This window comes from Myxocyprinus asiaticus, chromosome 40, assembly GCF_019703515.2.
Source record: "Myxocyprinus asiaticus isolate MX2 ecotype Aquarium Trade chromosome 40, UBuf_Myxa_2, whole genome shotgun sequence".
Lineage (NCBI taxonomy): Eukaryota > Metazoa > Chordata > Actinopteri > Cypriniformes > Catostomidae > Myxocyprinus > Myxocyprinus asiaticus.
This window is the reverse complement of record NC_059383.1, coordinates 7643065-7657943: the sequence shown is the minus strand read 5'-3', so window position 1 is coordinate 7657943 and position 14879 is coordinate 7643065. Positions and strand designations below refer to the sequence as shown.

The 14879-nt window shown below is 35.6% G+C and overlaps 2 protein-coding genes across 4 annotated transcripts in view; one reads left to right on the top strand and one right to left on the bottom strand.

Moving 5' to 3' along the window:
* Positions 1–3098, bottom strand: part of kif4 (kinesin family member 4) — a 48508-nt gene extending 45410 nt beyond the window's left edge. The window contains exons 1-3 of one of the 3 annotated variants that reach the window (XM_051680131.1): positions 3081–3098; positions 1488–1573; positions 884–1015 (exon numbers count right to left, since the gene is read on the bottom strand). In XM_051680131.1, coding sequence (XP_051536091.1) covers positions 884–1006 — 123 coding nt within the window. In that variant the 5' untranslated portion in view covers positions 1007–1015; positions 1488–1573; positions 3081–3098. Of the gene's footprint in view, positions 1–883; positions 1016–1487; positions 1741–3080 lie in introns of those variants that run through there. The other 2 variants (XM_051680130.1, XM_051680132.1) reach the window with 2 other exon arrangements.
* LOC127430407 (cation channel sperm-associated auxiliary subunit beta-like) overlaps positions 2212–14879 on the top strand; it is a 38321-nt gene continuing 25653 nt past the window's right edge. The window contains exons 1-18 of the mRNA XM_051680138.1: positions 2212–2337; positions 2669–2732; positions 2817–2908; positions 4037–4159; positions 4239–4293; positions 4839–4949; positions 5429–5581; positions 5830–5919; positions 6115–6245; positions 6348–6380; positions 8433–8490; positions 8577–8623; positions 8720–8857; positions 8951–9091; positions 9179–9323; positions 9570–9721; positions 10043–10194; positions 12898–13094. Of these exons, the coding sequence (XP_051536098.1) occupies positions 2335–2337; positions 2669–2732; positions 2817–2908; positions 4037–4159; positions 4239–4293; positions 4839–4949; positions 5429–5581; positions 5830–5919; positions 6115–6245; positions 6348–6380; positions 8433–8490; positions 8577–8623; positions 8720–8857; positions 8951–9091; positions 9179–9323; positions 9570–9721; positions 10043–10194; positions 12898–13094 (1885 nt within the window). The 5' untranslated portion in view covers positions 2212–2334. The remainder of the gene's footprint in view (positions 2338–2668; positions 2733–2816; positions 2909–4036; positions 4160–4238; positions 4294–4838; positions 4950–5428; positions 5582–5829; positions 5920–6114; positions 6246–6347; positions 6381–8432; positions 8491–8576; positions 8624–8719; positions 8858–8950; positions 9092–9178; positions 9324–9569; positions 9722–10042; positions 10195–12897; positions 13095–14879) is intronic.

The following is a 14879-nucleotide window of genomic DNA, read 5'->3' as shown; positions in this document are numbered from 1 at the left end:
TATCTTCTGCAGAACACCAAATGAATATTGGAAGACTATGTCAGCTCTGTAGGTCCATACAATGAAAGTAAATAGTTACCAAAACTATGAAGTTCCAAAACACATAAAGGCAGCATAAAAGTAATTCCAAAGACTCCAGTGGTAAAATCCATGTCTTCAGAAGCAATACAATAGGTGTACGTGGGAAACAGATCAATATTAAAGTCCTTTTTTACTATAAATTCTCCTCCCTGCCCAGTATACGATGATATGCACGAAGAATGCGAATTGCCAAAAACTAAAGAAGAATGTGAAAGATTCATAGTAAAAAAGAAATTCAATATTGAGCTGTTGCTCACCCACACCTATCATATCACTTCTGAAGACATGGATTAAACTTTTAAGTTCCCTTTATGTGCTTTTTTGAGCTTCGAAGTTCTAGTCACCATTCACTTGCATTGTATGGACCTACAGAGCTGAAATATTCTTCTGAAAATCTTCATTTGTGTTCTGCAGAAGAAAGTCATACACATCTGGGATGGCATGAGGGTGAGTAAATGATGAGAGAATTTTCATTTTTGGGTGAACTATCCCTTTAATAGCTCTTGTATAGAAAGAATATCTTGTTCATCATACATACTGTAGCTCCAGGTTGGTTCTCGCCTGTTGTAACCGACCACAACACACCAGTTTAAATGAATGAGGATAGCTTTCAGGGAATAACTTCACTTTGCATACTATCATAGTACTTTTATATCCTTTTTGGACATGGTCACTATTAGCTGTTGTTGTATGGACAAGAGCTACATGAAGATTCCAGAAATTCCTCTCATTTTGTTATCCATGGACAAAAATCATGCATTTGTATCTGTTAATGAAGTGGAAGGGGTCTCATCAAACAGACCTGAGGTTCACCAGGTACAAAAGTGAGGCAACACTGACATCCTTCGTTGATTTCTTTGGGAACCAGAGGCCGGCATCTCAGCGCAACCCTCACAGGAATGGCCTTCTCATCCTCCTTGGTCATGCTGGAAGACTAGATGAGGTTAAATCACAAACTGCAACTTAATTTAGAGGTTGCTCGATCGAAGCTCGAGAGATTAATTGGATTAGACTAAAAAAATGAAACAGTTGTTGGCATACAGTTTGGAGCTATACATTTATGTGGATACTGGACCGTATTGTTCAGATATTTTGATGAGAATTTTTTGAGATCATATTGACTTGTCATCATAGACATTGGTATCTTGGCATATTTGAGCACAGTTTGAGGCATTATCGAGATCTCTCCTGAAACTTCTGAGGGGACACATGTGAGATAACTGGAGGATCTTAAATCCCCATTTAATCTCAATCTTAACCAATGTCCATAGGAGGACCAACCCAGACCTAAGGCCCGCACTGCACTGTGTCATCATCATACAACTGCATATCAGCTTTCTATAGATACACACTTGTATTACTAAATAAATCACATATAAATACTACATTGAGCTGATACAGCATACCTGGGTGTTTAAAACAAGAGCAATGTTTCTTCCTTCCGGTCTGCAGTCTGTTATTATCCTGCTCGAGGAATGGATACTCAGCTCACCTTTTCACACAAAAAAGGTTTCAAACAAGACGGGGCAAAACATAATCTCGATCGACCTCCAACAATACCGTTATCCGATGTAAAGAGGTTGCTTACTGTTACTCACAAATATACAAATCCGTGAATCGCTGTTTCACTATAGAAAGATGCTGCCCGCCACTTTCAAATACTCATCTCTCCGCCTCAAACGTCATTACGTAGCGATTCCTGATTTCAGCTCCGCCCATTGCAGTGTCCACCGTTCTTCCTCCAGGGGGCGCAGTGAGGCTCAACAAAACGAATCCACCGTTGAGCGGCATTCAAATGTCAGGACGTTTTTTGTCGTATTGGAGACATTTGTAATCTAGTTATGTTTTAAATCGATTAAATTCAAGGATTGGTATTTGTCTTGCAAATGACAGTATTCGTGTGAAATCTTTATAATATTATTAAATAAATCGTCTATTTCTTTAATCACAAACCACTGTGATTGGTGCGTCCTGACCGGCGCTGAAAAAAGTAACATATGTCATGTGACAACTCCACTCTTAAGTTCTGCTGTTTCTGTTTATATGAAGACGATTGTAAATTAAATGTTTGCCGGTGGGTGGTCATTTACGCCCGAAAAAAGTATAATAGCCATTACATTTAAAGTGCACATTTAAGAGTTAAAATAGGATAATTATTTAGGCTATTTAAAGAACTTGAGAGCACTAAACCAGAGTTCATCCCGCAGGGGGACCCTTCGAGGTCAGCTAAAAGGCGTACTACAAAAAATTAGCATGGTAATAACAGTTTTGCGTAAACACCATGGTTACCACAGTAAAATCATAATTATATAATATGGGGACTCGTTCAAAAAGTTTAGAAGGTTTCACAATCTTAATGTTCAAATTATCTTTTTTTTATGACATTTGCTCATACTAAGTTACCATTTGTAATAATCGTAGTAACTGTACTATCACTTCCCTGTTAGCCTCTCATGTTTATGCATTTCGGCCTTCAAATATATTACTTTCTTCACACAATTATATCGTTACTGCAATATTTCTTTTTGTAAAACATTGTTATTATTATTATTTTTGTAAAAAGTAATAATAATAATAATTCTTTTAGATGAATGTGTTTTTCATTACAACCCTCATACTGTCTGGAGTCGTGAATGTCTTTAATCTGTCAGGTAGGTTAAATCCTGAAAAGCTCCACTTCAGATGATTAAACATATTGAATTACAAACTTAATTTGACTTAATTTGTAATTACAGAACATGAACCAGACATGAAAGAATTGCTTCAGTGTTCTGGCCAAACTGAGCAAAGTAACAGGCTTCGTTTGTACCTGGGACTGGAGAATTTGGTAAAATGGATGTGAAGATTTTAGAGATTATTTTAGAAATGATGTTAAAGCGAATTAATTTAAGATACACAATTTACAGTAGACTATCATGATGGGTCATAATCCTCACAATAATCCAATTTAGATCCAACAAATTGTTCATCCAAAAATGAATATTAATCTGTTTACTCACCTTTATGTTGTTCCAAAACTTTGTGACTTCTGTGGAACACAAAAGGAGGTGTTTAAGACTAAAGACCAGCATCTACATTATTCAAAATATCTCCTCTTGTGTTCCACGGCTGAAAGAAAGTCATACAGGTTTGTATATTGGAATGACAAGAGAGTGAGTAAATGATGACAGAATTTCCATTTTTGGATTAAGATTAGAGTTAACAAACACTTTTAAAGGGATATTTCACCCAAAATGTAAAATTCTCTCATCATTTACTCTCCCTCATGCCATCCCAGATGTGTATGACTTTCTTACTTCTGCAGAACACAAATTAAGATTTTTAGAAAAATATTTCAGCTCTGTAGGTCCGTTCAATGCAAGTGAATGGTGACCAGAAATTTGAAACTCCAAAAAGCACATAAAGGCAGCATAAAAGTAATCCATAAGACTCCAGTGGTTAAATCCATGTCTTCAGAAGCGATATGATAGGTGTGAGTGAGAAAAAGAACAATATTTAAGTCTTTCTTTACTATATATCTTCCTCTCTGCTCAGTAGGTGGCAATATACATTAAGAATGTGGAAGTGAAAGGGGAGATTTATAGTAAAAAAGGACTTAAATATTGATCTATTTCTCACCCACACTTATATCGCTTTAGAAGACATGGATTTAACCACTGGAGTCTTATGGATTACTTTTATGCTGCCTTTATGTGCTTTTCGAGCTTCAAAATTTTGGTCACCATTTAGTTGCATTGAGATGACCTACAGAGCTGAAATATTCTTCTAAAAATCTTCATTTGTGTTCTGCAGAAGAAAGAAAGTCATACACATCTGGGATAGCATGAGGGTGAATGAATGATTAGAGAATTTTCATTTTTGGATGAACTAACTGTTAAAGATTAAATGGGTCTGGTAAAGACAGATCACAATTCCATTTCATCTCAATACACATTTTTTCTGTGTGTTTTACAAGGTTGTTAACTGTACATTACACAAGACGGATCAGTCTGCGGTGTACGCCGCCTCTGGGATCAAGCCCACCATTGTTATCTTCAATCGCACCAACTCTGTCATTTTCTCCTTTAAATTAAACAAGGTGAGATTGAACCTGTCTAGCATCATTGTCATCTAAACCCACACTCAGTTTAACATTCAATCTGCCTGTGTCATTTCAGAATGAATCAGTCTGGCAGGTCAACATCCCAAGACACAAGATAACTAACAGTAAAGGTTGTTTGGACCAGTAGTTTCTATCTATAGTAACTATAGTCATGCTTTGTCTGTTTTTGGGTCAACGATGTCAATTACGCTCATTTTTATTGTCTATATTTATTAAGTTATTCAGAAATATAAAAAATGCTATAAAATGACTTCATTACACCCCTTCTATAATGAACAAACTTTTAATTTGAATTAAAATTCATTTAGATATTTTTGTGGATTTAAAATTAAAAAATGTCTAGATGGTGTAACTGTCCAGAATTTGAAGGAAAAAAGACTCATTAAACAGTTAAAATGGTTGAAAAAAGAAATGTTGCCACAATCTTATATTATTATTTCTTAAAATACATAAATAAAAACTTTTTGATGGTTACACCACTTGACATTTTTTGTTAGTAGTAATTAAGTAATTAATGAGTAATTAAATACAAAACTAGTAGGACATGATATAGTTTTTTTAAACATGTACAAAACCAACATCAGTCATCTTGGACATTCTTATTTGTAATTTTCCCTAAAGCCAATGACTAATACTTGATTATCATCTTTTCCAGAGGTCACACCTGTGGATGAGTGGTATCTGGATTGTGGCATGTTTTATAACTCAAGTAAGATCAGCACTGTGTTGTACACATTGAAGGGAACTCTACTGGATGTGATCAGAGGTTAGATATAAATGTAGTATTCTCAGCTCCAATGCTTAAACATAATAAAAATTAAAAATTATATGTCTTGATTGAACTTGAAATTTCAAGTTATCATGACTTTAAATCTGCCATCATCAACATAAAAACATTTATATGCAAACTGTTAGTTTTTGGTTTTAATATTTAGTTATATTTTTCATCTCATGTTTTCTATGAGAAATGTACGTCACGCAGAGCAAAGTGCTTGTTGTCTTAAATATTGCATTGCTTGTTACCAGCATAAACAACTGAAAAATCATTGAAATTATTGATCAAAAGGGGTGAGAGTTCTGTTACATAATCTAAGAATGATTTATTTAGTCTCATTAGTTCAGTGCATTGAACAAGGGGAAATTATGGAGAATATGTCTGAGATTTCTTAACGCTTCAGAAAATAACCCAGCAGCAGTTCCTGACATTTATAAGACTCTTCAAAGTAGCTTGTGTTCTCTTATCAGAGCCAGTTCTGCAGTGGAGCATTGGAGAAGAGATCTCTGCCGGGGTCATAGCCTCTCTCAGTCCACATATTGTCAAGCTGCAGGTCAGTCAGAGCCCCTGTGCCCGTGATGTGGCTGTGCTGGCTCCAGTCTTCACTCCAGGAAAACACGCAGGTGCACTTACAAGCCAGTCACTAAAAAAATAGTATACCCAATAATGAAAATTATGTACTCACCTTCGAGTTGTTCCAAACCAATATGACTTTCTGTCTTCAATGGAACACAAAAGGAAAAATTATAGATATTGTACCGGTAGTTTTTTAAAAATTGTTATTATTCTTTCCATTCTTTTTATTTTGGGTTGAATTAATACATTAAAGCTCAAGCTCCCCCATGTTAAATGTATTTTTTGAAATATGCAGGAGTCATCCTCAGCATCACAAGATCAGCTTTTACCTCCCAGACCCGCTGGGTCAACATCACCCTATCATTATGTGCTCTCATGAATGAAGGTAAAATTGTCAAATGATAACTGTGAGTTCCAAACCCTCAGTTCACACTGTCAACATGGGCAAACATAAATTAGAATTAAAATACATTTTTTCCACTTACATGTCAAGTTAATGCAGGCCTGACCTGTAGCACAATAGAAATGACAGCAGTTTAATTTGTTTTATGTAACATCTATGTTTTAATTCACTCCCTAGTTGGCATATTCAGCTGTGATGGGATCTCTTTAGTGGACTTGAGGTTGACAAACTGTCACCTTTTCCTCCTGACCAACAGAGGGCTCTTCATCAGTCAGGACCTGCTCTCGTCTGCCACTGGCCCTCTCAATGTATGATATAAAAACACATTAGCATTATTGATATATTTACACAAGCCTTCACACTCTTCTTTGTGGTGCATCTCTAAATTCATCTGGTCTTTATTTTTATAGTTCACACTGCGGTCTATCACACCACTTGCAAAGGTCAGTGGCATTTTAAAAGAGTTTTTCACCTTATTCTTGCAAGGAAAGAATGAGATAGTGACAAATTCTTAAGGAATAGGTCACTCAGATATTACAATTGTGTCATCATTTACTCACCCTCATGTCGTCCAAATCTGTATGACTTGGTGCATTTTCAAAGAATATGGTGTCCTCTCTTTGCCATATATTTAAAGTAAATGAGGACAGGGGCTATCAGCTCCAAAATGACAAAAAACACCATAAAAGTATTATAAAAGTGGTCCATACGATGTCACATGATAGACTGGGTATGGAACAGACTGGATGTTAAATCATTATTCACTAATAATCTTCCCCTGTTAACTGTTGCAACAGGAGTCAATAAGTTGAACTCAAGAACTGGATCAGACAGATTCATTAACAAATCATTTAAACCAGTTTTGTGAACTGGATCAACCAATTCATTAAAAAGGTCCAGCTCAAAAGAACGATTTTTTTCAGATCAGACATTGCTACCTCTTTGATGAATTCTCAGAGGATAGCCAGGCCGGATGTCAAGATTATCAGTGAACAATGACTTAAATTTTGATTTGTTCATACACAAAGATATTTTATGGCTTCAGAAGACTTTGGATACAACACATATGTCATATGGACAACTTTTATGATATGATTTCTGGCTTACTGTCATTTTGGAGCTTGACAGCCCCAGTCCTCTTGCACTTTCATTACATGGTAAAGAGCGACAAGGATATAGTGTTCCTTGTGTTCTATGGAAGAAAGAAAGATATAGGGGGTTGGACCGACATGAGGGTTAGTAAACAATGACAAATTGTAATTTTTGACTGAACTATTTCTTTGATGACTTTGTAATGTGTTGTGAGTAATGTGATTGTATGAAATGTGGTTTGAATGATTTTATCGGTATGTAATGTGATTTGAAATGAGTTATGTGATTGTATGTGATGTGAGTAATGTGATTATATGTATTGTGATGTGAGTAATGTGATTGTATGTAATTTTATGTGAATAATGTGATTGTATGTATTGTGATGTGAGGAAATTGATTGTATGTTGTAGAAGGTGATGTGAGTAATTTGATTGAATGTATTGTGATGTGATGTGAGTAATGTGATCGTATGTAATGTGATATATGGAATGTGACTGTATGTTTTGTGAGCAATGTGATGTAAGAAATGTGGTTGTATGTAATGTGAAGTGAGTAATGTGATGTGGGTGATGTGATTGTATGTAATGTGATGTGAGTAATGTGATTATATGTGATTTGACGTAAGTAATGTGATTGTAGGTAATGTATTTGTATGTAATGTGATGTGAGTAATGTTATTGTATGTAATGTGATATGATGTGATTGTATGTGATGTGATGTGATGTGGGTGATGTGATTGTATGTAATGTGATGTGAGTAATGTGATTATATGTGATTTGACATAAGTAATGTGATTGTAGGTAATGTATTTGTATGTAATGTGATGTGAGTAATGTTATTGTATGCAATGTGATGTAATAAGAGTTATGTGATTTTATGTAATATGAAATAAGGAATGTGATGTGAGTAATGTGATTATATGTAATCTGATGTGAGTAAAGTGATTGTATGTAATTTGAAATGAGGATTGTGACTGTATGTGGTGTGATGTGAGTAATGTGACTGTATGTAATGTGATTGTATGTAATATGATGGGATGTGAGTAATGTGATTGTATGAAATGTGTTGTGGTGAGTAATATGATTGTATTTAATGTGATATGAGGAGTGTGATTGAATGAGATGTGAGTAATGTATTGTAAGTAATGTGATGTGGGTGATGTGATTGTATGGAATGTGATTGTATGTGATGTAATGTGACTGTACGTAATGCAGTGTGCGTAAGGTGACTGAAAGTAATGTGATATGATTTTATGTGTTGTGATGCGATGAGGTCGATGTGATTTTATGTAATGTAATGTGTGACAAATGTGATTGTATGAAATGTTATATGGGTGATGTGATTGTATGTCACTGTATGTTTTGTGAACTAAAGTGATTTTATGGCAATCTCTCCTATCTCAGGTGAATTACACTGTGGCAACACTGTGGTTCTCCTCACATTGTGCAACTGATTTTTCTGGTAGGCCCTGTATGTGTTTGTGCCTGTTGAACAGTACACATATTTGCTCTTTGACTCTACAGTAGTATTTTGTCATTTGTTTTTAGATGATTATATCGCTTTGATCTCCAGTGAAGGAAAAAATGCCAGCCTTGTAAGTTACATAGCAGTCACACTCAAAAATGGCAAAAGATCTCCAAATCTAGAAGTACTGGTTTATTTGCTGTTGTTGATTTACACCTCTGCTCAGCACTCCAGCTGTGTGTACAGTCAGTATCCTTTTAAGAAATGGTTCAGCTGCCAGACCTCAGCCATGAATAAACACCACTACATCTCCTTCTTACATGACCATCACCAGCACACTGCCCTGATCCTCTCACGTACTCAGGTGCTTGTTTTGAACTATTCCGTTAAGTGTCCATATACTTTTAGGGCCTCTGTAGATGGCATGGACTGACTTTGTGTACTCAATTCCTTGCAGAAAGGTGCCACTGATGTATCAGTGTTTGGCCTGCAAGAAGGGCACTTAAAAGCTTCAGCTAAATTCCCACCAGCACAGTTGGACTTTGAGCCCAAGGGTATAATCCTACTCGACACTCACATCATCCTCTATGGCTCAGAGGTCTTTCTTTCTGTTTCAACTAAATTAAACAGGAATTTTTCTTTTAGATGTTTTAGAAAGAACTCAACTCTGTGTGTTTATATTCAGGTGTGGATGTCAATAGACAGGGGTGCCACCTTCAAACATGTCTTCTCTCTAAATGAGGAGGAAGTGATGGAGGTTGTCAGTTGTGCTGTCAGTGGAGTGCTGCTTCTTCTTACTGACAAAGGCCATATGTACCTGATGAAGTCAGGTCAGCCTGAATTTGACTTGAAAACATTCATTTTCTCAGCTGCACGGATAAACACTGAGTATTTGTGAGGCCAAGATCTGAAATATGATTTCACAATGTGTTTTAGTTAGGGCTGTCAAAGTTAATATGTTAATGCATGCAATTAATTATATATGTTTAAAGGGTCAGTTCACCTAAAAATTTAAATTCTGTAACCATCTGTAAGGAGTCCTGATGTCCCTGTGTTTGTTCATTGTATTCCTGCAGTTATGCACAAGTTTGCGTTGTTAAATGAGACATTGGACCATCAGAGCAGCTTGCTTTGTGATCACATGGGAATATTAATGGGAGTAAGCCTGGACCCTACACATCCTATTGCCCTTTCCTACAAGTCCATCAACATTTCTCAACTCATAGTGGTCAGTAAAATTTAATTGAAGACTAGTCGCCTGTAGCCAGACTTTTGACTAATGACATTAAGATTGGACCCTGACCCCCTGGAAGTTGCTTAGCAGTCAAGCAATCAAATTGGAGCTTGCGATTTTGGCAAACTTGTACCATATTGTGTGCAATATGCATCAGACATTCAGCAAATATGACATCCAAGTTAAAGACTAGCCTCAGCTCTACATAATTTTCAGAGCTCCAAGATATCTTTGCACATTTTGATACCATTATTGAAGTCATATAATGTGATTTGTATGTAAGTATGCCCATTAATTTCGGTTCTCTGGCTGTAGGAATATGAGATTGGATTTGACGGTCCACTGGCCCTGCAGTACAGCACACATCAGTCAGTGTTACTGCATGAATATGGACAAATGAGCTCTTCTCCCTCTGCCCCACAATGCCACTTTTCTCACAACCACGTGGGCAATGTCATCTACTTCAGGTCAGGCATGTATGTTTATAATGCTAAACTGGACCATCTCATTTCAAATCAACATAATTTTCCCCTCACTTTGAATATTTGAATTTCCTTAGAAAACTGCTACATGTGTTATTGTATACATAGTATTTCTAAGCCCAAACATGACTGCAAAACTCTCTAAACATTACTTAAAAGGGTCATGACATGAGAAATCAAATTTTCCTTGATTTTTTCACATATAAGAGGTCATTGTACTATAAAAAAACATACTGTAAGTTTCAGAACTCAAAACTTCCTCCTCACTGCAAGAAGAGCATATGTTAAAACCAAGCTGCCAAAATGACTCATTCTCTACTTTATCCACATTGGGATGTCACACTGTGGTAGATATTTGCATCTGACCGCCTCCACAACAACACATCAACGCCTACTTTACCTTATCACTTCTGTAGCCTCACCCAGTAGTGGTGAGCAGTAAGATGACAAGGATAGAGCAGGTCAGTCAAAAGCAGAGAGCCAAAGATAACAGTGGACATTTACTGTCAAGAAGCAACATCAAAACATATCGTTTCTGACAGAGGGTGGAAAATGATCATGTTTTAAAAATATATGACTGTTTTTTGTGCAAATAAAAACTTTACCAATATTATAAGTGAACCTCAAAGAACATATTAAAATAATAAAAAAAAAGGCATGTCATGACCCCTTTAAGTGGAAAATCACATTAAAGGGAAAGTTCACCTAAAAAATTAATTTCTGTCATTATTTACTCACCCTCCTGTTGTACCAAACCCATATGCAGTAATTTTTTTGGTGAAACAAGGAAAAAAAAATGAAAGAAACATTACATTCATCATGAGCATGTTTCTTAATCCTTGTGCAATGTTCGTTTGTGAGTCACGCTCGTTGTTTTCGCGGGTCAGAAATGGCATGTGTAATATTTAACTTTTTTTTTCAAGCTATGTAATAACACTCATTTTACTTGAGTAAAAACACTAAAGTTGTGCATTTTGTGGTGGGATTTTATGGTATTTAGACCTTATTTAGCTCTAAATTACACCATTAATTTTCATATAAAATAAGCACATTTTATGTTATCTTCACTTCAATAAAAACCTTCATTTAAGTAAATTGAAAGCTTGTCAAAATATTACAATTTGTCGTGCATTGGGGGGTCTCTGGTGACATCTGCTGGAACAAAAAAAAAATAATAATAATTACATGAAATAACAACTATGTCCAGTAGATGGCTTCAGTGCTGCATGCATTGACTGATTTCTATAAGGTAATGTAACAAACTTCATTTCTAGATATTATCACAAGTTATCCATTGGATATATATTTAGACATTATAAAAAACTATTATTTGTCAAATTGTAGATTTTTTCTAAACCAGTTGCAACGATGCTCCAATATGCTGTTAAACATGACAGTGCTCAACAGTCAAATCTGATTGTGTTACAAAGAAAAGAGAGAGTAATTATTTTGTTACCTGTCATTTATTTCAAACATCTAAATTCTTGCATAAAATCTTTCACACAGGGGTCAGACTCAGACTTCGACCTGTGTGGTATGTTTGGTATGTGTGGACAGGTTTGTCTACACTTGTGAGGGCAAATGTCCTCATCAGAAAAAACACTCATAAATGGGTCAGATGATGTTGATCTTCCAATCTAGAGATGTGCACATGTTTGTGTGATGTTAGGGTTAGGTTTAGGGGTAGAGTTTGGAAATAGAAAATATCATTAGCCTGATATGAAATCAGTGGAAATCGATGAGAGATCACTAATATAATCAAACAAACATAAATGTGTGTGTGGACATGTGCATGCGTGTGTTTTCTGCATTGTGGATGTTTTATTATTATAGTCTCACCACTTCATTTTTGTGTGGTTGTGTTCTGCATTGTGTTTGATTTATTGATTTTTATTTGACAAATATAAAACAATCTCTGCATTTTAGTATTTCCCATTAATATCCAGTGGTGGGTCAGTTTTGACCCCAAACACCACATGTATTGCTTTTATTTTTTACAACCACTTATTGAATGAAGTCCAGGTTTTTTTGGGGGGGGGGGGTTTGTGTGTTTAGATAGTTAGTGGAGGAAAAGATAAAAGATAAAATTTTTATTAAAGAAACAAATTCAAAATGGGTCAAAAATTACCTGAACACCAAATGTTAAGGAACAGGGTTAAGCTCCAAAAAGGACACACAAAAAAAAGCACCATAAAAGTAGTCCTTATGACTTTTGCGCTTTATTCCAAGTATTCTTAAGTCATATGATAGTTTTGTGTGTGGATCATTAAGCAGTTAGTTGAACTTTTTAGCCAGTTCTTTTTAAAGACTGAGTTGAACCGGTTCATAAATCAGACTGAACAATTACACCTGAACAACTGATCCTGTTTTGAGTTAACAGCTCACTGGAGCAGAAGATTATCAGGGAATAAATGGTCATATGGACTACTTTTACTTTTTTGTCATTTTTTAAACATAACAGCCATGAAAACTCGTCATATGTCTAAGACCTGCGTGATGATTCTTCAAAATATATATTTTTTCTGTCCCACAAAAGAAAGAAATTCATACAGATTTAGAACAACATGACAGTGAGTAAATGACAGAATTTTCATGTTTGGGTGAACAATTCCTTTAATTTAATTTAAATGTAATTTCCTTTGACATTCTCTCGTATTAATCACTGATATGTTTGTTTTGTAATGGCAGTGCTGGTGGATCAGTCATGATCACAGATCTCCTTCAAACACACTATCAGAAAGGTTTTGCCTGTGCTGTTGTGGGCTATGTTATTGAGCCAGTGGGAGGGGCCAGCCTTGAGGCAGAGCCTATACAGGGATATCACCTACTAGTGGAGAAGGAGGTTGTTGAAGGCTTGCATGTTTATCTGAAGTTAAGTGGAAATGGTAAGAAGCAAGCACCATTTTAGAACCCATCACAATTATGGTTGTCTTGAATTTCCTTAAAGAAATAGTTCACCCAGAAATGAAAAATTTTCATCATTTACTCCCCCTCAAGTCTTTCCAAACCCGTTTGACTTTCTTGGATTACATGGAACACAAAAGGAGATGCTAGGCAGAATTAATTTAAAAATCAACTTGGTATATATCCTATAGCGCAGGGATACTCAAATTATGCATCTCAGGGGGCACTTTTTAAAAAATAAAAAAAAGTGAGGTGTAAGTAAATAAAATGGCCTGGTAATAGTAATGATACTGAATTTTCATGTTGTTTTACATTAAAATGTGCAGTAACCAACAACTACAGCAACATCTCAGATCAGCCTCATATTTATATCACCTCATTCATCAAAACATAATAGAGTCATAAGTGCTGCTCAGTCTTTTCACATACCATAATGTAGTCAAGTCAAATTTATTTGTATATCGATTTTCACAACAGGCATTGTTTCAAAGCAGCTGTACAGGAAAGTATGGTATAACAGAAAATTTATGAATATAATGCCAATATTAGTTATTTATGTTTAGAACTATTAGTGGTTAAAATTTGTAAACTAAGTGTTGTTGGTCAATGATTAAACAAAATGGTTTTATATTAACTATAAGTTTTAATGTTAAAATCCTTGAAGTCATCCCGAATTAACTGAGGAAATACACGTAGATGCATTGTCCTTTGATTTTGGCCGATGAAGTCTTGTTAGTGGTTAATTCATTTTCTATATAGTTCTTTTTTTTTTTTAAGAGAGTGTTGTCCCTCTTTTCAACAAGTTGATATACAGTAGGTATCATTCAGTGAGGAGCATAGCAGTCCGGCTGGAAGCTCATGGCAGGTAATTTTGGTGAACTTCATCCTGAGTCCATGTTTCAGACAGGCTCATGAAGAATCCCATGTCTTTTAGTTAGCATCAATTCATCCTCTGTGAAGTCTGTCTTAGTAAACTGAAGTGAAGTCTGGCTGGCACATGCTGCAGTTGGTCATGATCACTCAGCGACACAGTGGGAGTCGGACATCAGGCAGGACCGGAGATGAATCTGACAGGCTCTGGTAACCAAATTAGGTGTATGCCTGGCTAAATAGATAAGTCTTTAGTCTAGACTTAAACTGAGAGTGTGTGTCTGAGTTCTGAACTCTGCTAGTAAGACTATTCCATAGTTTTGGAGACAAATATGAAAATGATCTCCCTCCTTCTGGAGATTTTGATATTCTCGGTATTGTTAACAGACCGGAGTTTTGCGATCGTAATGAGTGCGGTGGATTATAGTGTGTCAGAAGGTCACTTAAGTAATTTGGAGCTAAACCATTCAAAGCTTTGGAAGTAATTAACAGAATTTTTAAATTAATATGAAACTTAACAAGTAGCCAATGTAACCAATAAAATGGGGCTGATATGATCATATTTCTTGGTTCTAGTTATCACTCTAGCTGCTGCATTTTGAACCAATTTAAGTTTTTTTTTATTAAACCTGCAGGACATCCACCTAGTAATGCATTACAATAATCTAGTCTTGAGGTCATGAACACATGTATTAGTTTTTCGGCATCAGAAACAGATAGTGTGTTGTAACTTAGCAATATTTCTGAGGTGGAAGAATGCAGTTCTACAAATATTGGAAAAGTTTAAATTGCTATCATATATAACACCTACATTTTTTACTGTAGAAGCTGATGTTACAGAATATCCATCAAGTATCAGAATATATTTTCGCAACTTATTTGCTTAGGTTTTGTTC